This window comes from Carex rostrata, chromosome 7 (genome assembly GCF_964058835.1).
Source record: "Carex rostrata chromosome 7, lpCarRost1.2, whole genome shotgun sequence".
Classification (NCBI taxonomy): Eukaryota; Viridiplantae; Streptophyta; class Magnoliopsida; order Poales; family Cyperaceae; genus Carex; species Carex rostrata.
The window spans coordinates 13,498,415-13,522,416 of NC_135924.1; the positions used below are offsets into that span (position 1 = coordinate 13,498,415).

At 33.8% G+C, this 24,002-nt stretch overlaps 3 protein-coding genes across 15 annotated transcripts; 2 read left to right on the forward strand and 1 right to left on the reverse strand.

The window, feature by feature from the left end:
- Positions 1-1,118: 1,118 nt before the first annotated feature.
- LOC144556425 (transcription factor ILR3-like) lies at positions 1,119-3,545 on the forward strand. The gene is made up of 5 exons (XM_078304779.1): positions 1,119-1,624; positions 1,727-1,789; positions 2,437-2,514; positions 2,699-2,861; positions 3,139-3,545. Exons 1-5 carry the CDS (start codon positions 1,524-1,526, stop codon positions 3,436-3,438), a joined length of 705 nt encoding a protein of 234 aa, XP_078160905.1. The 5' UTR covers positions 1,119-1,523; the 3' UTR covers positions 3,439-3,545.
- A 1,500-nt stretch (positions 3,546-5,045) lies between these two features.
- LOC144556426 (uncharacterized) lies at positions 5,046-8,427 on the forward strand. Of its 3 annotated transcripts, none has more exons than XM_078304782.1 (6): positions 5,046-5,276; positions 5,444-5,726; positions 6,108-6,242; positions 6,652-6,708; positions 7,549-7,683; positions 8,136-8,427. In XM_078304782.1, the coding sequence occupies exons 2-6, from the start codon at positions 5,472-5,474 to the stop codon at positions 8,199-8,201; spliced, it is 648 nt and encodes a 215-aa protein (XP_078160908.1). In that variant the 5' UTR covers positions 5,046-5,276; positions 5,444-5,471; the 3' UTR covers positions 8,202-8,427. The 3 variants fall into 3 exon arrangements, with proteins under 3 accessions (XP_078160908.1, XP_078160909.1, XP_078160907.1); XM_078304781.1 differs by having other exon boundaries at positions 5,101-5,310; XM_078304783.1 differs by lacking the exon at positions 6,652-6,708 and having other exon boundaries at positions 5,092-5,310.
- A 128-nt stretch (positions 8,428-8,555) lies between these two features.
- LOC144556423 (metallo-beta-lactamase family protein) lies at positions 8,556-22,869 on the reverse strand. 11 transcript variants are annotated; one of them, XR_013512385.1, is made up of 13 exons: positions 22,597-22,837; positions 22,440-22,483; positions 22,273-22,353; positions 22,071-22,178; positions 21,890-21,981; positions 21,729-21,803; positions 21,558-21,627; positions 21,311-21,412; positions 21,073-21,187; positions 20,900-20,962; positions 20,549-20,725; positions 13,542-13,624; positions 8,556-8,693 (listed from the first exon to the last, which is right to left on the reverse strand). XR_013512385.1 is itself a non-coding variant. In XM_078304775.1 (11 exons), exons 1-11 carry the CDS (start codon positions 22,766-22,768, stop codon positions 8,778-8,780), a joined length of 1,050 nt encoding a protein of 349 aa, XP_078160901.1. In that variant the 5' UTR covers positions 22,769-22,868; the 3' UTR covers positions 8,556-8,777. The 11 variants fall into 11 exon arrangements, 6 of the variants coding, with proteins under 6 accessions (XP_078160901.1, XP_078160902.1, XP_078160900.1 ...); XR_013512386.1 differs by having other exon boundaries at positions 13,538-13,624; XR_013512387.1 differs by having other exon boundaries at positions 8,556-8,671; positions 13,528-13,624.
- Between the last annotated feature and the right edge of the window lie 1,133 nt (positions 22,870-24,002).

Sequence of the window (24,002 nt, forward strand, 5' to 3'; positions counted from 1 at the left end):
GTTTAAATGCTTTTCCATTTATTGTTCCTCCATTATGCTTACATTTTTAAAATTTTCTAATCACAAAAAGTCTAAAATTTATATATCAAAATAAAGCAGTTGTATTTGACTGTATTATGATTTTATATGAATTAATAAGTTAAATAATCAACGTTCATAATTTATCCACTTCGGTTTATTTTTGATAAGCTCTTGATACTAATACAAAGAAAATCAAAATGCCATGTTCTTTACATGTTTATAGAGAAAATTATAATAATTATATCTAACAATTTTATTTTGATATTTAAGTTTTAAAATTCAAGTTGTTTTAGTTATAAAAATGGAGGCACAAAATGGATGATGTCATCTTTTTGAAAATTTATAAATTTTGTATGCAAATATATCACTTTTCGAGTAGTTTATTTTCAACAGTTTGAAAGTTAATCTGATATGTTTTGTTCACACTTTTCACTATGCGATAATAAGAGTTTGACTTCACGTGGACCTCTATTTTGTGAAAAAAAAAAACCTCTTGCTTTTCACTTTGCCAAAACTAAACATAATATACCTAAATTAAAATAGAGAGTTGAACCATTTCTTTACTTCAAAAATAATAATTCTAACAATGTTTTTATTGACTTATAATAAGAAAATTATGTTTTCCATATAAATCTTTTCTATATACAACATACCAATATAGAAAAAAAAAAACATTTTTTTTAAGACACAATATTGCTTCCAGGATTTAACTTCATTTTGAGACACATGAAACTACTCAAATTAACTTATTTTTTTGTAGTGCAATCAATTGGAGTTAACATCATAATTAGTTAATAGTAATCAATTAATCATTAACCAAAATAAATATGAACTACTGAATAGAAATTAAAAAAAAAACAAGAAGGTTTCTCAATAATCATTCTTATAATAAACATGCTCACATACATACATAAGTTCGAGTTTTATGCCACACTCTATTCTTGGAGCTAAAATTTATTTGAGATGAAAAAATAGCTAGGCATTGCTATATCATAATATCAATATTTAGTATAAAATATTGATATTATTTTTTCTCAAAAAAGTAATATCAATATTTAGTAGAAAATAGTAGAAAACAGATGGTACATATATAATCACCACCACATGATGACGACGTCATTGGTTTCCGTGCCTCCATCGATAGCCGCAACCGGACCTACATATCACAACTAATCTTGTAAAAGCTCATCTCCACCGTTAATCTTATCAATCCAACGGTTCAGATAACTTGTCCGAGCCTATTTGAAACCGTACCTTCTCTCTCTCATACATCTCCGATCCCGCGCGTATTCTCTTTATCATTGGCTGTCGCTTCGGTAGAAAGATTCTCTCACCACCTCCTTCCCTTGCCAAATCGCTCTCTATCTGATCTGATAACGAAGTGCAACTTCTCTTTTTCTCCATTGATTTGATTCAGTGTTTTAGTGATTGATATCAAATTCGGAGTCGAAGGAATTAGCCATTACCCGAAATCTGGTCAGATCAAAACCCTAAATCTGGATATGGAACAAAATGCGATGGATGAGTACTGGATCGATGAAGGAGGATTGGATGGCGACTTGCGGTGTGCTCTTGAGGGATTTTGTGGAACAGGTCCAATCGGGTATTGCAATCGGACTTTTTGCTTCTTGTTATAGTGCGATTATTTTGTTTGTTGGAAAAAAAAGGTTGAATTTCGGGTAAAATTTTTTCCTTTCATTTTCAGAGTGGAATTTGAAGAGGCTTATAATGAAGTTTGTGGTGTGGAGCAAGCTTGCTCTAGGAAAAGGTAAATTTCATTTTCTTAATTTTTTTTTTTTGAAGTAGTAGGTCAAACCGTCAAAGTAGACTTCTATAATTTTAGTAAAATATTTTGAACAAATGAGATCTTAGAAAGATGAAGAACATTGAAGAAGAAAAGGCAGTCGATGCTTTACTTGGTGCTTTTAGTTGTATTTTTTTGGATTTTTTTTTCATGAATTGTACAGATTTCTTGAGTTGAAACTTGAAAGTTGAGGAGTGTTTGCATTAGGCTTGACTTGATTCAGATTTGCCCCTGAGAAATGCCTGTTAGGTGCCAGAAAAAAAGGAACTTAGTCATTTAAGAATAAAGTTGCAATTAGGATTTTCTTTTGGAAAAAATGATCCAACTACAACTTTTCTGTGACAAATTCAGGTTTGAAGAGATTCTCTACCTTTTTCCTCTGAAACAGACTGCTATCTGAGTTATTCTTGTTACAAATAGCAATTGTTATGAGTTTTTTTTTTTTTTTGGAAGGTTGGCTTAGAGCCAACAAATATATTAATAAGAAATAGTTATTTACAAAGATTATTACGAGCTTCAAAGTTGTACAACAGTTTTTTCTTTATCTTGTTAAAATTATAGTGGGGACTCTTCATGTAATTACTTTTGAATTTAGTAATTTAATTTTTCAGGACAAGGGATGAGTCTGGCCCAGGAACCAAATCTAAGGCTTGTCGAGAGAAAATGAGACGAGACAAGTTAAATGAGCGGTAATCTCACTTTTTTATCACAGAATCATATGTGTGCATTCCAAAAATTATTCTGCATAACCTGAAAGAGGAGGATGTTTGCATCTTTATTTTTTATTTTCTATGCATGAGACATTTAGGTATGACCAGGGCATTCAGTCCATTGAATATATGAACTAAACCACACAAATTGATTCAATTGTAGGTTTGTGGAGCTCAGTACTGTCCTTGATCCGACTCGACCACCTAAATCAGATAAAGCAACACTTCTCAGTGATGCGGCACGTATAGTGGTGCAGCTCAGAAATGAAGCCCAAGAAATGAAAGAGTCTAATGAAAAGCTTGAAGAGGCAATTAAAGATCTCAAGGTAATTACCACACAAGATGGTACCAGTACAGTACCATTTGTTGTTTCCAGAATTAATCGTTCATTCTTTTCTGTGAACACTGGGACCAATCAGTCTATTCTAACAGAATGTGTAAATAGCACCTGATTTTATCATATTTGCAATACCTCATCAATATATTGGGTGAATTCACAAACCTGATTGTATCTAGTACTTGCTCAGTACTAGTACACCAATTGTCTCTTTTCAGATTCAGTTGCTTCTTTTGCCTTATTTGACATGGAAATCATATGTCTAGGTGGAAAAGAATGAACTAAGAGATGAAAAGATGAGGCTAAAAGCCGACAAGGAGATGTTAGAACAGCAAGTGAAAGTACTGACAACAGCACCTCCTACAGGGTTTATGCCTCATCCAATGGCATTTCATCCAACAATTGCCCATTCAGCTCCTCCATTTACCCCTATCAATGGTCACTCCCCGGGTATCAAGCCCGCAACCCATTTTGGCCCGTACCCACAAATGGCCATGTGGCACTGGCTACCTCCTGGTATTACTGACACGACACAGGATGCCAAACTCTTCCCTCCAACTGCATAGATCTAAGAGATTCTTAATCTGATAATAATTGACCAGATTTCTTTCTCACAAATATTTCAGTATGATTTTTGTGCTGGAAGAGTTCAATGCAAGTTCTAAGCTCTTAAGCTGCTTGTGTGTCACATATTAGTTAGATTAATTTTGTCACATATTCGATTTTGCATCCTTGGAGTGTTAGTTGAAACTGTTAATTTGGGAGAGTATTGAAATTGCTATGGTGCTAACTTTAGGATGAAATCTTGAATTTTCAAAATTCCACATGGCTAACTGGAGCTGTTTCTTATAATTCAAGCATCAAAATCCAGTAGGATTATAAAATGTTGTATGTAATTAAAACTTTATTTTATTCATTGGATGTGGAGAAGGATTACAAGACAAATTAAATGCCAATTAAGGTGAAATCAATTGCACAAATAGAACAGGCTGTCTCTGAGGGTGTTCGGCAAGGATCACCAGCTTAAAATTTAAGCTGCACTAAGGAGAGGGTGTTCGGTAATAAAGTTGAAGAATCACTTTCTTAAGAATACCTTAAGCTTGAAAAAGTGCTTAAGCCATGTAGAATCAAAGCTTGAAATCTTGGACAAGCTTAAAAAAGTAGGGCAAAAGGAGCACTAAGAAAATAGTTTTAAGCTTTATAAAGGAACACTTGTTCGGCAAGCTTAAGACTCCTTAGGATGCTAAGGAGCTCTAAGGAGGCTTAATCTGCCCCTACCGAACACCCACAGAAAGCTCACTTTTTATTGGAAGATGAACAGTACTTCAAACTTCCAATCAAAGAAATTGGAATTATAAAATGACAAAAATAAAAAATAAAAAGTAACAAGGAAAAACATTATTCTTATTCCCTCGTTACATTATTGGATTGATAAAATTTTGTCCAAGTTCAGATCAAGAATTACTTCACTCTGTAGTTGATCCCCTCTACGCTATACAGACTGGACTTGTACAATACAACAAGGAACTATACAGACTGGACTTGTACAATACCACGGGGAACAAGGCCCAGATATTTTGATTGTTTTGACTGTTCAATTCAAGAACCCCACACGTCACAACAGTAAAAAAAATATCAAACTCTCTGTTTGGGAAAATAAAAAGCTTTCTTTCAACAAGGGCCGGAAAATGACAATTATTGGAAAACAGACCGATAGGCTGGCCCGCCCCGACCCGGTCTAATGAAATCATAGGTTCGGTTTGGTTCCACTCCCACCTCGGTTGGGTCGGGCTCATCATTTACTTTATCTTACCCGACTCAATCAACCTTAAATTTAATGAGGTTGAATTTATTTTTCTAAAAATAACGGGGTTCTTGGGGTCTCGAATGTAATTAATTATTAATCTAGATAAACGAGCATAAACTTATTATTTACGTTTAATTGTACACTGAAATATTTATTTATTTGACACCTAGTAGGCTAGTACCATTGTATCAAACAGTCACAAGATTCGTGAATTAAATTCGAATAATTCATTTTTTTTGTGATGCCGAACCGAACGTCAAATTATTCAGTTGACTGAACTTTGACTGAATTATATCTCAATTATTTTCGAATAACAAATTTTTAACCTCGCTAAATAATTCGTTTATTACTATGATACCAAGTGAAGTAACAACCAAACGAGTCTCCGTGCGCAACTGAAGCTTTTGGCGCCATAAATTAGGCTTGTTTTTTCTTATTTAGTTTCGTCTCTTACACTTTCCTTCCTAGCCACAACTCTCCTTCTCTCTATTTTATTTCTACCACCACACAAAAAAATTAAAAGAAAACAAAGCTCGTCTCCATTCACTGTTGAAAATACAAGGTATTCTCCCTTTCCAGGGGGGTCATTGCAAGAAGGTTTTCGTTCCAATTTCTATGCTATTGTCAAGAGGTTGAGATTTCACCTCTGCTGTTGATTTATTTAGCGCTTTTACTTCTGTCCATAGATTTATTATCACTTCCATTTCTCCTATTTTATATGGATTTCTGGATTTTTTTTTTTTTTTTTTTTTTTGCAAATACAGAACTGAAATTGTTATTTAATCTGAGAGCATGACAAGTGTTTTGCCGAGTCATCCAACTAGCCGACCGATTCGAGTACAAAAAAGATCCTATGGAGGCCAATCAAATAAGCTGAGATTGTTGTGTCTACCTAGATCATCTTTTGCTAATGGGAGGAAACTTGTCAGTCTTCAACAGAAGTCTCCGTATGATGTTCCCCTTCTAAGAGCAGTAAGCAATGGATCTACTGGTGAAGGATCCAGTGATGGTGAAGATGAAGATCAGGAAAAAACCGACAAAGAAGAGGTAAAAGGGTTCCATTTTTCATGCTAGTTTTGTTGAATTAGTGAATTGTCGGTGTATATTGTCGAGAAAAAAAATGGATGTAAAAATGTACCAATTTATGACTTTTTGGTGCAACTACTGTGGGTAAATTGATGACTAATTCTATACATTAGAGTTAAATTAGAAAATTAAGGAACCAAATTTAGGCAAAATCAGGGATAATGGCCACAATTGCGGGCAAAATTTCCTAGCTTTCATTTAGTTGCTAGTTATACTGGTAAAAATGTTCTCAAATTAAATATCTACCGATCTCTCTGATTATAGCTAATTGACAATATATAGCTTCTGATATTTCAATTGAATAAGCAAATAGAAATAGCTTTTAGTAGTTTGCACTTTTAGGTTAATTATGGGATATCTCGAGAAGACTTGGAGAGAATGGTTGGAGCTGATGATTTAAAATTTAGCGGCTTAGATCTGGCTAATCTTATAAGGGAAAAATATGGAAGGTCATATGATGTTCAGCTTATAAGAAAGGTGGTTAATATTTGTTTTACCTTTCTTTCATTTTCATAGGCCAAAAATTTAGGCAAACCAGGGATTAACATTCTGAATTCCAAATTGTCCATATTTTGACAAAATTGGGGATATATCAAGGATTATCTGCAAAAATTTCCTTTGTAATTGGTACCAAATTGGTCTCATATAAGTTCAATGACATTATTGATTTATTGAGCAATTACTTGACTTAAATTGCTCATTTTCGGGAATTTGTATGATGCTAGTCAGACCAGTACCAGTCAGCACTAGTAGATCAGCAGTATTTGGTTTGCAATTTTCTATTTGCCCTTTATTTCTCAAGAAAGGAACTTGAAGCTGAAATTTTTTCTTCAACTATTTGAATTTGAGCTTTAGGCATGTAATTCCTTGTATCTATTGGTAACAGGAGTTCATGGGAAGAAACCTACTAGCAATGAATGTGATGTGGAAGTACAGAGAACAAGTAATTTTTTATGCTTCGTAAATTTTCATTTATGTTGGGTTAAATATTTTCATTCTCTCTAAATTGGTTGTTCTGCACTGAGAGTAATACAGACCCATAAAAAAATATAATGCTATTTGACAGTCTTGGATATTTTTGGTACTAGTGTCTAGTGTCCATAGTGACAAACGAAAAATTCGGGTATAATTCCGTAATGATTCGGTACAATAAGGAAGCAAAAAAAAAAAAAAAATCTCCAAAAAAAAAAAATTCAAAATTTTTTTTTTGGGCGTTTTTCTCGCGAATAAATCGTGATTCGCGTTTTATTCGCGAATAAAACGTATTATATGTTTTTTGCGTTTTATTCGGAGTTCGGTTCAGAAAAGTAAAAAAAAAAGGAATTAAACGCGAATAAATCGCGAGTCTTGTTACTATGCTAGTGTCTAGGGATTCAGATCCTCCCCAGTACCGTAATAGGGAATCTTTTAGAACTGGACCGTTCTTTTTAACTTGGCACGAATCACAAAGCCCAAAAATACTGCTCTCTGCGATAGCCCGAATCCCAAAGCACCTGAAAGTTAATCTCAAACCGTAAACTGAAGGGAATCTTTTACAATATTGGAGAGGATACTTGTCCAGTGTCTAGTGGGTTAACTGATATGTACTATTACAATGTTTGATATTTGGATGACAATGGTCAGTTTTGCCCAAAAGTCCCTTAATTTTTTATTGCTTCATTTTTTCTTGGATATTTTCTGTTTTGTTGGACCACAAGATAAATTACACCTTACCATTTTTGGCCTAGCTTTAAATTTGCCTGAATTGAATCCTAACTGCACCATGCTTTCTCATTTGTTGCAGAGATCATTTCCATTGAGTGAAGAGGAGTACATATTGAGGCTCGATGATGTGGCAAATAATCTGAAATGTTGGGGTGCTGTCTCTCATGTACAAAGTAGTCTCGCAAAAACGAAAGAGAGGCCTCGAATCGGAAAAGTAATTTCTCAATTTTTTTTAACTAATTTTATGATTTATTTCTCACTAAATAATTATTATAACACATCCTCTTAAAAATAAATAAAATAAATAAGCAAATACTTGGTAATCCTTTTTTTTGTTTTTGGTTTTTTGTTTACAAGTGTGGGTTTTCTTACTGAAGGAAAAATATGTCCTTCACTGACTTAAATGTATATATATTTTTCTTAATTTGACTTATTTCAGTCTGGTAAATGTAAATATCAAGAGCATTGAGCCAGTGAAGATTATTATTTGAGTGTGTTTCTTTTCATGTGTCATTAAAGATATAAAAAAAAATTATGATTCAAATGGCTGTGGAATGGCACACCATAGAATTATATAATTACTGGTACCTAGGTTACACATTACTCATTACTTGCCAGAAAAAAATGTTATAGTCCTGACCTCTTTAAGATTTGCTGCTCTGACAGGCTGTAAGCATTTTCATAGACATGGATGAATCGGGCGGGCGATCAAGAGAATGGATATACAAATAAATCAATATCATGAAATTAGATGTCAGCAAAATGCCATCAGAAGATATAATACAAAGTGCTTCAATCTATAAACAAAGGCAGTCTCCAGGCCTAAGGTGCCTAATTTGTGGCACAATGCTCCTTTGTTTGGACAATGCACAAAATTCTGACACTATTATGTCAGTTTGCATTGTAAATTGTATTCTTTGTCTAATCTTTCTGCAATACATATGGCGACTTGTTGGCATGCTTCTGTGTTTTTTGGATGCAAATATCCGAGATATAATCAATATTCCAAGGTTGATAAATTAAAATTAATGCTATGGGGCTGCAAATATCAATGTTATTATTACCACATAAGTTTAGTACCTTCACTGAAGTAATAAACATTGCTAATTTTCATATTATTCTCGGGTAATTGTACTACAATCTCCACACATAACTACTTCCATTTTTGTAACATCAGAAGTGACATTACCAATTGTACACAACTCGGAAAAAGAAAAAAAAAAACTTGTAAAAATTTATTCCGGCAGGATTTGAACATCGCTATTATCATGTAGGCATGTCTATACAAGTGCGCAGAGCTGTTTCAGCTTAGGCAAGCAAAGGCTCCTTATTCCTGGTATTAGAATTATCATGTATATGCTCTTGGGTCGCCAAATAAGCCTCTATAGCTGAATTCTTTTCATCATTGTCTTTGAATCTTATTCTTCTGCCATGACCTGTAAAAATATTAAAAAAGATTTTTTTAGTAGAGTAAAGAGCTCGTAATGTTTACACTGTACCATTTTGGTGTAATTGGCCTCGACATCTACATAGTTCTCAAATAAATTACTAAATTGTTCTTAAAACCTTTTAAAATACTTATAATTTATATACTCACTCTTTGATATGCATAGCACATTGTGATAAGGAAGCAAACTTACCAGGGAGAATCCAGTTGAAATTCAGGTCTAATAACTTCCTCACGCTATCTAGTTGCAGGATATCTGTACTCAATTCATGCAAAATGAGTTAAAAAACAAAGATCAAAACAATAGCGTTTTAATACTTTCAACAAATGTAGGCTAGTCAGATAAATTATTTACTGATCTCTTACCTGATTGCTTGTTGTAAATAAGAACCATGTCAAGATCACCGGTTTCTCCTGATAGACAGAGATGGTCTCCTGTGAATAAAACCTTCATTGGTCTATAATACAAACACACTGAACCCTGCACAAAATAATTCAAGAACAACATACAGTGAAACTTAAGTATTTGCATGTGCTGTATCTTTTGAGAAAACACACTTAATTTCCTCCTTGTGTTATAAAAATTGGTCTTACATCGGTATGACCTGGTGTATGGACAAGCTCAAAGTCGGAACCAATGGTCCATGGACCATCTCCATGCAGCTTTCTCTCTACATCTTCAGTTCTATATTCCACCTGTTTCAATTGAATCAAAAATTCATCATCTATTTCATAAAATTAGAGAAAATTGTTCCATACCAAGTTGTATGGATTGTATTAATAAGGCAGGTAGTAACAGTGCCAATACCAAAAAGTGAATTAAGATCAAGTAAGAACAAAAGTTGCCATCTTATGGTAGTACGATAAAGGAACGGTACAAGTACTTACATCTCCTATATGCATAATCCTCTCACATTTAAACCGCTTGGCCCACTTGTCATGCTCTGCTATATCATCCCTGACATAATAAATTTGGTCTGGTCATACTTAATTTAAATTTCAGTAATTAGGAAAGCTGTCTAAAAGTAACAATTAATTTCCTTATTTAATCATACTTATGAGTCAGGAACAGGTAGCGGATCCCACCAAGTTTGTCGATCTCGCGAGCCAAGATCTCTGTGTATTTCGGACTGGAACATAAAAGAAAAAATTAAATGAAACTGCATTTTGTTTGTTTGCTTTTGACAGTTTGAAATTTTAATTAGCACTTACACGTCCACCATTATGTTTCCTTCGGGGTGAGAAATAAAGTATGGTGCAGCCCCATAAGATTTCTCAGAGTGGTAACCACAGTGATAAACTCCCTGAAAATAAATAATTAAAATTTAAACTAAGGTGAAAAAATATTTTTATTTTTTAAAAATGAAAATCAAGTAGTAGAAACACACAGGAATGTCACTTTCGTCGATGGGCAGAGGAAACGTCTTGTTCACCTCGACTACCTCCTTCATCTTCTTTTCAGTATGAATTGAATTTGTTGGACAAGAAAGTAAAGCCTGTACAAAACAAATTAAAAATTTAAAAATTTAAAAAATAAAAAATAAAAAAAACACACAGAATTTGCTTTAGAAATTACAATTAAAGTAAGAGATTTCAATCATCTCTTCTTTAGTCCAACTAAAGGAGACAATTAACCTGCAAAGCCTTGATATTTTCATCCTTTGAAGCCGGTTGCTTTGTTACAGCTGACATTTTATCAATCCTTGCAAAGAAGTCCTAAAAATAAGAAACACGTATCAATTTGAATTTCTAGAAACAATTCTCTTGATAAAAATGAGAGAAAAGTACATACAGGAGCCATCCATCGACAAGTGTCACAATCTATACATGTATGATCTGCAAACAATTAATTAAAAACACAGATATAAGAAAGATGGCACACCACTTGTTTGATAAAATGCCAAACCGTAATACAAAGAGAAAAGAGAGATTTTGCTCTTCTCACCAACGAAGAAATTCCCTTCCACATTCTGCGGTCTCCTCTCCCGAGCGGAGCCGGTACCGGCCGCGACAACAAGCCGGAATCGAGAAGCGTTCCGTTCGTTCCGGCCAGAGCGGGACGGAACGAGAGGCTGGTATCTTGGTCGAAGAAGAGATCCTGTGAGAGCAAGTGCCATGGTTAAATGTTTTCCTTTTCGTTTACAAGTGAAGCTGAGAGCCTGAGATATATATAAGCGGCGAGCAGAGAGAGGATTAGTAACGCCAAGTTTACTTTTTTTGACTAATCGACCACTGACGTGGGCCCCACTGGACTGTAGGCCGAGGAAATTGAAATCAGAACCTATAAAGTAAACTAAATTTTGAATTTAGATCTGAACTGTTCGATCGGTTTTGACACGATTATTATAGCGATACTGTGCATTTAACCTCGGGTCGGATTTGATCGGACGGTCTGGATTCAAACATGGAAAAAGTTTGGAGATGAATAGTTATCTGCAAACACCTGTTAAGCCAAATGGAATCCAAATATCCATCACTGATACGATCAACCGTTCACACGAGTGCGTATCCTCTGAGGTATCTCAAGTTTTGCGTGACCGACATGTACGGTGCCTATTTGGGGATAGCGCAGGGGCCAGCATTACTTGAGCTTTGATATTCGTGCAGAACGTATTTGAACGGTTGAGATTTTCCAAAAAGTAACACAAAATAAGGATTATCTTAGAGAATAAGAAAATTCCGTTCACACCGTAAAAGAGAGCAAGTGAAGCGAGTCGCGACTGAAGAGCAGATGATCTCAATCGATCGCTGCTGACGAAGCTTTATCGGAGAGGTCAGTCAAATCGAGATCCAGCACGATCTTACAGCAAAGATTGATTAATTACCAAAAAAAGAAGAAGTCATATAATAGATATATATTCATATTCAGATGAGACACATATTAATATGATATAGTTCTATCCAAACTTGAGTTATTGTTGGGGTCTGAACCCGGAAGAATCGGTGATCAAATGGAATCCAAATATCAAGTACTGATCCGATCAACGTTCACACCGTAAAAGAGAGCAAGTGAAGCGACTGAACTCTGAAGAATGAACAGCAGATGGCTCTCAAATCTCATCCGCTGCCATACGACTATACGAGTTTAGCTGCTGGTTGTACGTACAAGTGGGCTAACGACATGTACCCCTACAATCTTTTTAGTTTTAATTGGGTCCGTAATAGTGTTTTAAAAAAATGTACATTTAAACTGATTAATTGATCAATTAGTCATTGACGGTGATCAAATTGTTATGTATTTTTTCAAATTATATCTGATTATTTACTTTGTTGTACAATGTTGTATTCATTAATTCATTGCTTTAGGTTTATACAAACTAATACTCCATGTCAATATTCATTATTCTTATTTTGAAAAACATTTTGAAAATGATATCTAAATCAAAACCTATATTAGTTGAATCTTAAAGAATCAACAACAATAAAGAGGACAATCTTCTTATTAAAACCTCTTACATTACAATATTTGCTGGATTCAATGTTTTTCCGAAAAAATCTCTGTTCGATATTTGGGTTAATTTCAGGCTCTTTTTTTTTTTCTTTTCTTTTTCTAATATCTTATTTTACTTGTCCGATCTTTCAATAAAAAAATATTACAATTTAGGGTTGTTCCTTAATTGAATCCTATCTGCACCCTGCTTTCTCATTTGTTCCAGCCTTGACTGAACAGGAGTACATATTGAGGCTCGATGATGTGGCGGATAACCTGAAATGTTTTGGGGCTGTCCCTCATGTACGAAGAATTCACATCCCCTCATGTACGAAGACTGACGACAATTACAATCATACAGTAATTTTAGTCTGACACGAATCTCAAACAAACCCCTACACCTACAGTCTCCATAGGAACCGAATTGAGTTCGATCCGGCTATGATTAATTAGGCCCGTCAGTTTTAATTTGAGTCAGGTACCTGGGAGGATACGGATCTATGTATGAAATAGTCTCACAAATATTAAAGAGAGGCCTGACTGACTTGGTGATAGGGGATGTTTGTTGGGTTCGGTTTATTTGGTTTTCAACCAAACCGAAAAAGTTTGGATTAAATGGTTTGATTTTTCAATTTAAATGAATCGGTTTGGTTGAATTCTTGAATTACATTGGTTTTTATATTTGATTTGATTTGATTTAGACTTTTCAAAATAAAAAAGAATACACAGACTGAACTCTATATGAACTCCATCTGGTTCGAATCCATGCTTCAATCTAGAAACGAAGGCAGCTCCACTCCAGGCCTAAGGTCCCTAATTTGTGGCACAATGCTCCTTTGTTTGGACAATGCACACAATGCTGACCCTATTACGTCAGTTTGCATTGTAAATTGTATTCTTTGTCTAATCTTTCTACAATACATATGGCGAGATATAATCAATATTCCAAGGTTGATAAATAAAAGTTCATGCCATGGTGCTGCTAACATCAATATTATTATTACCACATAAGTTTAGTACCTTCACTGAAGTAATAAACATTGCTAAATTTCATATTATTCTCGGGTGATTGTACTACAATCTCCACTCATACTTCCAGTTTAGTAACATAAGAAGTGACATTCCCATTTGTACACAACTACAAGAAAAGAAAGGAAAAACACACACACACACACACACACACACACACACACACGTCTGCAGGCTTGCACTACTAATATATTTCTGCTAATGCCTACATCTCTAAAGAGAATTTATTCCGGCAGGATTTGAACATCGCTATTTATCATGTAGGCATGTTTCAGCTTAGGCAAACAAAGGCTCCTTGTTTCTGGTATTAGAATTACCATGTAAATGCTCTTGGGTCGCCAAAAAAGCCTCTATAGCTGAATTCTTTTCATCATTGTCTTTGAATCTTATTCTTCTGCCATGACCTGTAAAGGAAAAAAAAAAATTAAAGGGTAGTGTAAATAGCTTGTACCATTTGCATATAATTCGCCTCGACATCTACAAAGTTCTTAAATAAATTACTAATTTGTTCTTAAAACATTTTTAAATACTTCTAATTTTTATACTCACTTTTTGAAATAAGAATTGTGATAGGGAAGCAAACTTACCAGGGAGAATCCAGTTAAAATTCAGGTCTAATAACTTCCTCACGCTATCCAGTTGCAGGCTAACTGTACTCAATTCATGCAAAATGAGTTAAAAAAACAAAGATCAAAACATTTCATGCAAAATGAATTATTTACTGATCTCTTACCCGATTGTTGGTTGTAAATAAGACCCATGTCGAGATCACCGGTTTCTCCTGATAGACAGAGATGGTCTCCTGTGATTAAAACCTTCATTGGTTTATAATACAAACACACTGAACCCTGCACAGAATAATTCAAGAAAAACATACAGTGAAAATAAGTATTTGCATGTGCTGTATCTTTTGAGGAAACACACTTAATTTCCTCCTTGTGTTATAAAAACTGGTCTTACTTCGGTATGGCCTGGTGTATGGACAAGCTCAAAGTCGGAACCAATGGTCCATGGACCATCTCCATGCAGCTTTCTCTCTACATCTTCAGTTCTATATTCCACCTGTTTCAATTGAATCAAAAATTCATCATCTATTTCATAAAATCAGAGAAAATTGTTCCATCTTATGATAGTAGCAGTGCCAATACCAAGAAGCGAAATAAGATCAAGTAAGAACAAAAGTTGCCATCTTATGGTAGTACGATAAAGGAATGGTACAAGTACTTACATCTCCTATATGCATAATCCTCTCACATTTAAACCGCCTGGCCCACTTGTCATGCTCTGCTATATCATCCCTGACATAAAAAATTTGGTCTGGTCATACTTAATTTGAATTTCAGTAATTAGGAAAGCTGTCTAAAAATCACAATTAATTTTCCTTATTTGATCATACTTATGAGTCAGGAACAGGTAGCGGACCCCACCAAGTATGTCGATCTCGCGAGCCAAGATCTCTGTGTATTTCGGACTGGAATATAAATGAAAAAATTAAATGAAATTGCATTTTGTTCGTTTGCTTTTGACAATTTGAAATTTTAATTAGCACATACACGTCCACCATTATGTTTCCTTCAGGATGAGAAATAAAGTATGGTGCAGCCCCATAAGATTTCTCAGAGTGGTAACCACAGTGATAAACTCCCTGAAAATAAATAATTAAAATTTAAACTTAGGTGAAAAAATATTTTTATTTTTTAAAAATTAAAATCAAGTAGTAGAAACACACAGGAATGTCACTTTCGTCGATAGGCAGAGGAAATGTCTTGTTCACCTCGGCTACCTCTTTCATCTTCTTTTCAGTATGAATTGAATTTGTTGGACAAGAAAGTAAAGCCTGCACAAAACAAATTAGAAAAAAAAAAGAATTTGCTTTAGAAATTACAATTAAAGTAAGAGATTTCAATCATCTCTTCTTTAGTCCAACTAAAGGAGACAATTAACCTGCAAAGCCTTGATATTTTCATCCTTTGAAGCCGGTTGCTTTGTTACAGCTGACATTTTATCAATCCTTGCAAAGAAGTCCTAAAAATAAGAAACACGTATCAATTTGAATTTCTAGAAACAATTCTCTTGATAAAAATGAGAGAAAAGTACATACAGGAGCCATCCATCGACAAGTGTCACAATCGATACATTTATGATCTGCAAACAATTAATTAAACACAGATATAAGATGGCACACCACTTGTTTGATAAAAAGCCAAACAGTAATACAAAGAGAAAAGAGAGATTGTGTTCTTCTCACCAACGAAGAAATTCCCTTCCACATTCTGCGGTCTCCTCTCCCGAGCGGAGCCGGTACCGGCCGCGACAACAAGCCGGAATCGAGCAGCGTTCCGCTCGTTCCGGCCAGAGCGGGACGGAACCAGAGGCTGGTATCTTGGTCGAAGAAGAGATCCTGTGAAAGCAAGTGCCATGGTTAAATGTTTTCTTCTTCGTTTACAAGTGAAGCTGAAATATATATATATAAGCGGCGAGCAGAGAGAGGATCGTATTTGAGAAAGATTAGCTGGGGACAAGTTTACTTTTTTGACTAATCGACCACTGACGTGGGCCCCACTGGACTTGTTTATTATTATTATTTTTTTATCTGAACTGTCCGATCGGTTTTGGCACGATTATTACAGCAATACTGTGCATTTAACCTCGGGTCGGATTTGATCGGACGGTCTGCATTCAAACATGGAAAAAGTTTGGAGATGAATAGTTATCTGCAAACACCTGTTAAGCCAAATGGAATCCAAATATCCATCACTGATACGATCAACGTTCACACGAGTGCGTATCCTCTGAGGTATCTCAACTTTTGCGTGACTGACATGTACGGTGCCTATTTGGGGATTTCGCTGGGGGATGGTATTATTCGAGCTTGAATATTCGTGCAGAACGTATTTGAACGGTTAAGATTTTCCAAAATGTCACGCAAAATATGAATTATCTCAGAGAATTGTTATTCCGTTCACACCGGCGAGTCGCGACTCGCGACTGAAGAGCAGATGATCTCAATCGCTGCTGACGAAGCTTTATCGGAGAGGTCAGTCAATCGGAAATTTTTTATTCATGTAAATTACAAAATTTGTACGCAGAGAAATTGAAAGAGTACCTCATTATTATCGAATACAGTAAGATTCAACTCATTAAGCCTGATTTATATTTTTTTTCAGTTTTTTGAAATTTGTTTATAAATCGGACTCAATTAGTCGGATTCATTCAATGAGTCTGATCTATAATAGTTGATTTTATGTGACGCAAAATCCTCTGAAACTATAGGTACAGAGAGTTTTGTGCCGCAGAAAATCAATTAGAAAATTTATCAATCTCACTCAATGATTCCGATTCATAAAGAAGTTGATTTTCTGCGGCACAAAACACTATGTATTAGTAGAAAATCAATGGTTAAAGAGGATTTTGTGTCACAGAAAATCAGTCCTTTATGGATCAAAATCATTGAGTCCAATTTGTAAATTTTTCTTTTTCCCACTGCCACAGTTCAAAAAAAAAAAAAAAAAAAACTATGGATCAGTCTCAATGTATAATTTTTTTCATAAACCATAATTAACAAAATTAATGTTACGGAAACAATATGATTACTTTTTTTTTCAAAAACCATAAAGACCGTGGGGTTCCCACGGTCTCAATTTTTTTTTTTTTTATAAAACATATTTTTTTTATTTTTTGTATTAAAATATTAGAAATGTTGAATATATTTCTTTGAAAATAGATGAAACACAATATAATTTGATTTATTAGAAAGACTGCAATAAATAACTCGGATCAATATTTTTCAGGTCGGGTTTTTCGCGGATGTAAGAAAAATTAATATATTTCTTTATGTGTTATTAGAAAAAAAATAAAAATGCTTAGATTCTGAGTTATTGATCCCGGTTCAAAAGTCACTTCTAGGTAATCCAAAAAATATTGTGATCCTTCTAGTACATTTAATTTATGAAAAGTTGTATCTATTTTTGAAAAAAATAAAAACTTTTAAGTTATTTAATGATTGTTATTCAAAAAGAATTCTCAAAATAGATATAACTTTTTATAAATTAAATGTCCTAGAAGGATCACAATATTTTCTGAATTACCTAGAAGTGACTTTTGAACCGGGATCAATAACTCAGAATCTAAGCATTTTTATTTTTTTCTAATACCACATAAAGAAATATATTAATTTTTCTTACAGCAGCGAAAAACCCGACCTGAAAAATATTGATCCGTGTTATTTATTGCAGTCTTTCTAATAAATCAAATTATATCGTGTTTCATCTATTTTCAAAGAAATATATTCAACATTTCTAATATTTTAATACAAAAAATAAAAAAAATTTAAAAAATTCTGTTTTATAAATAAAAAATAAATAAAAAATTGAGACCGTGGGAACTCCACGGTCTGGAAAAAATTTGTGTCTTTTTAAAAAAAAAAAAAATTGAGACCGTGGGAACCCCACGGTCCTTATGATTTTTGAAAAAAAAAAGTAATCATATTGGTTCCGTAACATTAATTTTTTTAATTATGTTTTATGAAAAAAATTACTCAATGTATCCAAACGAGCTACTCTTTCTATTTCTGTACATCCGAATTTTATAATTTCTATGAATAAAATATTTCGCAGTAAATTGAGATCCAGCACGATCTTACTGCAAAGATCGCACGGTTTAGCTGCTCATGAAACGAAACTTAGTATGATCATCATCGAAACGCCCCCCGCTTCCAAAATGAATATTGTTCGATTATGATTTTTGATGTTTAACTGGTCAGGTCCCGGTACGAGTGTGTGCAAGTGGGCTAGCTGATATGTACCATTTATAATCTTCTTGAGTTTGGGGTGACAATGGTTAGCTTATACCAAAAGTCATGTAGTTATTTATTGCTTCAATTCTTTTTTTTTTTTTAGTTATTTCTAGAATTGTAAACTACACTTAAATGAGAATAGTGATGGATGCCATGAATAATGTTCTTTTTTGTTGGCTCATCGAAGTTTGAGCATGGTTAAACTTTTTTCTCATTAGATTAATGAATAAAAATACATATAAGATCACTTCGTATTCAGATGAGACATAATATGATATATTATAGTTCTATCCATGAACAAAATATATATTATAATTCTAAATTTATTTATTTTCATCCATTTTTCAATTCCTTTATTGAAATTTTCATGAGAAAGCTTAAAAACTTTTATGACGTTATACATTTTTAATTTTTCATAAGGCAAATTAGTTGCATTCATTAATTCATTGCTTTACAACTATACAAATTAATTGCTCCACTCTATGGCAATATTCATTTTTCTTTGTTTTTCTTATTTTAAAAATTATTTAATTGTAAGTACAAATAGAAGTGTCAATGGTACTCTTTTATCCGTTTATCTAACCTGTATCGTATTCGATAATATATATATATATATATATAAAGAGAGAGAGAGAGAGAGAGAGAGAGATGGGCTATGGTGCATTGCAATGCATAGAGGGGTTTGTGCATTGGACCATAAATCTAAAATTCAAAATCCAAATCGTTCATCTTGTTCTCCATATTAATATGTGCTTGGAGACCAAATTTTACATTTTTCTGAATTTTTTTACTATTTATTAAGTATTTTACAAAATTGTTGATCCAACGGTGGCTGTTGATTTTACTGTTTTGTTAAGTCACCGTTGGATCAACAATTTTGTAAAATACTTAATAAATAGTAAACAAAATTCAGAAAAATATAAAATTTGGTCTCCAAGCACATATTAATATGGAGAACAAGATGAACGGTTTGGATCGGTCATTTGGATTTTGAATTTTAGATTTATGGTCCAATGCACAAACCCCTCCATGCATTGCAATGCACCATAGCCCATCTCTCTCTCTCTCTCTCTCTCTCTCTCTCTCTCTATATATATATATATATGAGGAGGGATCCAATTACACCCTTTTTTTGGTGACACCGAATTACACCCTATGTTTACAAAGTCCAAATAGTCGATCCAAACCGTTCAAATTGTTGGATATGTTAAAATGTGTTTCATATCAAATTTTACATTTTTCTGAATTTTTTTACTATTTATTAAGATGGGTACAAAAATTTAACGGTCTAAATATAGCGATTTTGTTAAATACTTAATAAATAGTAAAAAATTTCCAAAAAATGTAACATTTGATTTGCAAGCGCATTTTAACATATCCAACAAGTTGAACGGTTTGGATCGACTATTTGGTCTTTAAAAACTTTGAAAATAGAGAGTGTAATTCGGTGTCACCAAAAAAATGTGTAATCGGATCCCTCCTCAATACTATATATATATATATAATATTTTTTCTTTGTTAATTTATCGGCTATATAGGTATAAATAATTTCATTTTACTAGCATAATGGGTTTGGATATAAAAATATTTTCACTCAATCCGTATCGTACACCGCAATTGTCATTTTTGATCTGGCTTTTACCTTTGCCTTGATCGAATCCTATTTGCACCATGTTTTCTCATTTAGGGCCTATTCGGTTGCCTCTATGCCCGTGAGAAAAAAAATTAATTAGGCCCTGTTCAACAGAAGAGTGAATGTTACTGTTCATGTGAGAAAAAAAAAATTTACTCGGATCAAATTTTTTTTTTTCATATAAACAGTAAAAATTAGTTCAAAATTTTTTTAATCACCTGAGCTTCAGCGGGAGCCTCAGTCGAAGAACTCACGGTAGAATGGAAGTTCTGAAAGAAAGCTCTCTCTGTTCTGGGCCGACCTGGCCCAAAATCTTGCTCTTTTCACTTGTGGCCCATTGGCAAATTATTTGCCCCCAATGACCCTCTCCTCTACATGTTATTAATTTGGTGTTGGTTCTTTGTCTGGATGCAAAGGCGATCGAGCCTACCAAAATACTGAGATTCGACCTGAAGCAGCTAAGTTTGCTGTCAAAAGTTCCCCGCAAAACAGTCAAAAGGCTGTTAGAGACTGGTCAAATGTAGTTGAGTGTTAGACAAATTGTTAGGTATTTATCTTAGCATATATATAGTCATTTTTGTGTATGTACAAACTACAAAACACACAATGAAATAGTAAGACATTCATTTTATTCATTTCCTTTCTATAAATTACATGGTACCAGCTTCTAAATTAGCACACGCCAATTAGATACTTCCTTTCTTTCCGCCAATTAGGTACTCTCAGTCTCAGGTATTCATTGTACTATTTATCATGTAGGCATGTATTATACAAGTGCACAGAGCTGTTTCAGCCTAGGCAAACAAAGGCTCCTTATTCCTGTTATTAGAATTATCATGTAAATGCTCTTTGGTAGCCAAAAAAGCCTCTATAGCTGAATTCTTTTCATAATTGTCTTTGAATCTTATTCTTCTGCCATGACCTGTAAAAAAATTAAAAAATATTTTTGAGTAGAGTAAAGAGCTCCTAATGTTTAGTGTACCATTTGCATGTATATAATTACTAATTTATTATTTAAACCTTTTAAAATACTTTTAATTTTTTATACCCACTCTTTGAAATGAATAATTCATTGTGGCGAGAGAAGTGAGCTTACCAGGGAGAATCCAGTTGAAATCAAAGTCTAATAACTTCTTCACACTATCCAGTTGTAGGCTGACTGTACTCAATTCATACAAAATGAGATAAAAAAAGAAGATCAAAACAATTACATTTTAAATCTTTCAACAAATGTAGACCAGGCAAATGAATTATTAACTGATTCCTTACCCGATTGTTGGTTGTACCTAATAGAAATGTCGAGCTTGCCGGTTTCGCTTGATCTGTAAAGATGGTCTCCTGTGAATAAAACCTTCATTGCTCTATAATACAAACATACTGAACCCTGCACAAAATAATTGAAGAACAACATACAGCGAAACTTTTAAGTATTTCCATGTGCAGTATCATTTGAGAAAAGTAGAAAACACACCTAATTTACTCCTTGTGTAATGAAAATTGGCCTTACTTCGGTATGGCCTGGTGTATGGACAAGCTCAAAGTCGGATCCAATGGTCCATGGACCATTTCCATGCAGCTTTCTCTCTACATCTTCAGTTCTATAGTCCACCTGCTTGAAATGAATTAAAATATTCATCATCAATTTCATAAAATCAAAGAAAATTGTTCCATACCAAGAAGCAAACTGAGATCAAGTAAGAACAAAGATTGCCATCTTATAAATGTATGATAAAGAAAAAGGAAAAAGAACTTACATCTCCTACATGCATAATCCTATCACATTTAAACCGCCTGGCCCACTTGTCATGCTCTCCTATATCATCCCTGACATAATAAATTTGGTCTGGTCATACTTAATTTGAATTTCAGTCATTAGGAAAGCTGTCTAAAGATCACAATTAATTAATTTCTTCATTTGATCATACTTATGAGTCAGGAACAGGTAGCGGACCCCACCAAGCATATCGATCTGGCGAGCCAATATCTCTTTGTATTTCGGACTGGAATATAAATGACAAAATTAGATATTTTAAAATGTATTTAGTTTCTTTGCTTTTGACAGTTTGAAAGTTTAATTAGCACTTACCAGTCCACCATTATGTTTCCTTCAGGGTGAGAAATAAAGTATGATGTTGCCCCATAAGATTTCTCAGAGTGGTAACCACAGTGATAAACCCCCTGAAAATAAATAATTAAATTTAAACTAAGTTGAAAAAATATCTTTAATTTCTAAAATGAGAATCAAGTAGTAGAAAGTACAAACACACAGGAATGTCAATTTCGTCGATAGGCAGAGGGAACATCTTGTTCACCTCGACTACCTCCTTCATTGGCTTTTCAGTACGAATTGAATTTGTTGGACAAGAAAGTAAAGCCTGCACAAGACAAATTAAAAATTCAAAAACAGAATCTTCTTTAGAAATTAGAATATATAAGAGATTTCAATCATCGCTTCATTAGTCCATTAACCTGCAAACCCTTAACATTTTCATCTTTTGAAGCTGGTTGCTTAGTTACAGCCGACATCCCATCAATCCTTGCAAATACATCCTAAAAAATAAGAAACATAAAATCAATTTGAATGTCTGAAAAAAATCACACATTTTTCTTGATAAAAATGAGAGAAAAGTACATACAGGAGCCATCCATCGACAAGTGTCACAATCGATACATGTATGATCTGCAAACAATTAATTAAACACAGATATAAGATGGCACTGGCACACCACTTGTTTGATAAAAAGCTAAACCGTAATACAAAGACAAAAGAGAGAGAGATTTTGCTCTTCTCACCAACGAAGAAGTTCCCTTCCACGTTCTGTGGCCTCCTCTCCCGAGCGGAGCCCGTACCGGCCACGACAACAAGCCGGAATCGAGCAGCGCTCAGTTCGTTCCGGCCAGAGCGGGACGGAACTAGAGGCTGGTATCTTGGTCGAAGAAGGGATCCTGTCAGAGCAAGTGCCATGGTTAAATGTTTTCTTTTTCGTTTACAAGTGAAGCTTAAATAGATAAGTGGCGAGCAGAGAATCTCAAATGAGAAAGACGAAAGGGAGTTTAAAAAAAGAGGAACAGTGAGTAAAATATTGACAGAGCTAATTTAACTTCATACAGCGCAAGAGCAGTATAACAAAATAATAATATATACGATTGGTGCGTTGCATAAAGTCAAATCAGCGTTGCACAAATCTTTACCCAACAGTGACGCCACGCCTGACGTACAAACTCTTTAACTTGTTTGATTAATTGACCAGGTGACGTGGGCCCCACTGGTTAATAGAGACTTTTTATTGATAAAAAATAGAAATAGTACCTCCATTTTTCTATGCAGAGAAAAATCGTAAAATTTTTATCCATCCAAATTTTATTTTTATTTAACTGGTAGGGGTGCCAATAAGTTTACTTTTCAAAACTTTTGACAGGTGATTTTTTTATTAAAAAAATTGTACAACTGGCATATCAGTATGTTAATATTTTTTATTGGACGAATTAGCTATCACTTATCAATTTGTCTAGTTGTGAAACAAAAAACTCAAAATAAAATTCAAAACTGCTTATAGACTTGATTTCTTAACAAGTCATTTAATAAGCACGAATCAACTCGAACATTTAACGAGTTGAGCATGAGTACAGTTATCAACTCGGTATTGTCTTCTCCACTCGAGTTAACTCGTTCACTAATTTTTTTTTTTTTTTTTTTGAATAAAGATTAGAGGTCAAACCATCCAACTAATTAATGCCCTTGTTATTACCAGGGCCGGTCCTGAAGATTTTGGGACCCAGGGCGGGAGCAAATTTTGGACATTTTTTGAACTATTTTTTTTACCAAAATAATATGTGGAGAACTCTTATTGTATTTATCTTTAGAATAATTAATATTAGAATTTCTAATAAGACCATTCTCAACAAACAAATCTCTAATCGGCCAAATCAGATCGGAAACTCATATTTTATTAGCAGAAACTTGTTTTTCACTAAAATAATAGAAAAATTAGGTAAAATAAATAATTAATTAATATGAGACATTATTGCTGAAATTATTATTTTTCTTTTAGTGTTCAATAAGTTAAAATTAATTTCAAACCAATTTTAATAAAAATGACAAACTTCACCGCATGGATTGTCTTCATTTTTTTAATAAAAATTAACGAGATAGTAAGCTTGTCTTCATTTCGTCTTAGTTGACTAGCGACCTCTTCAAA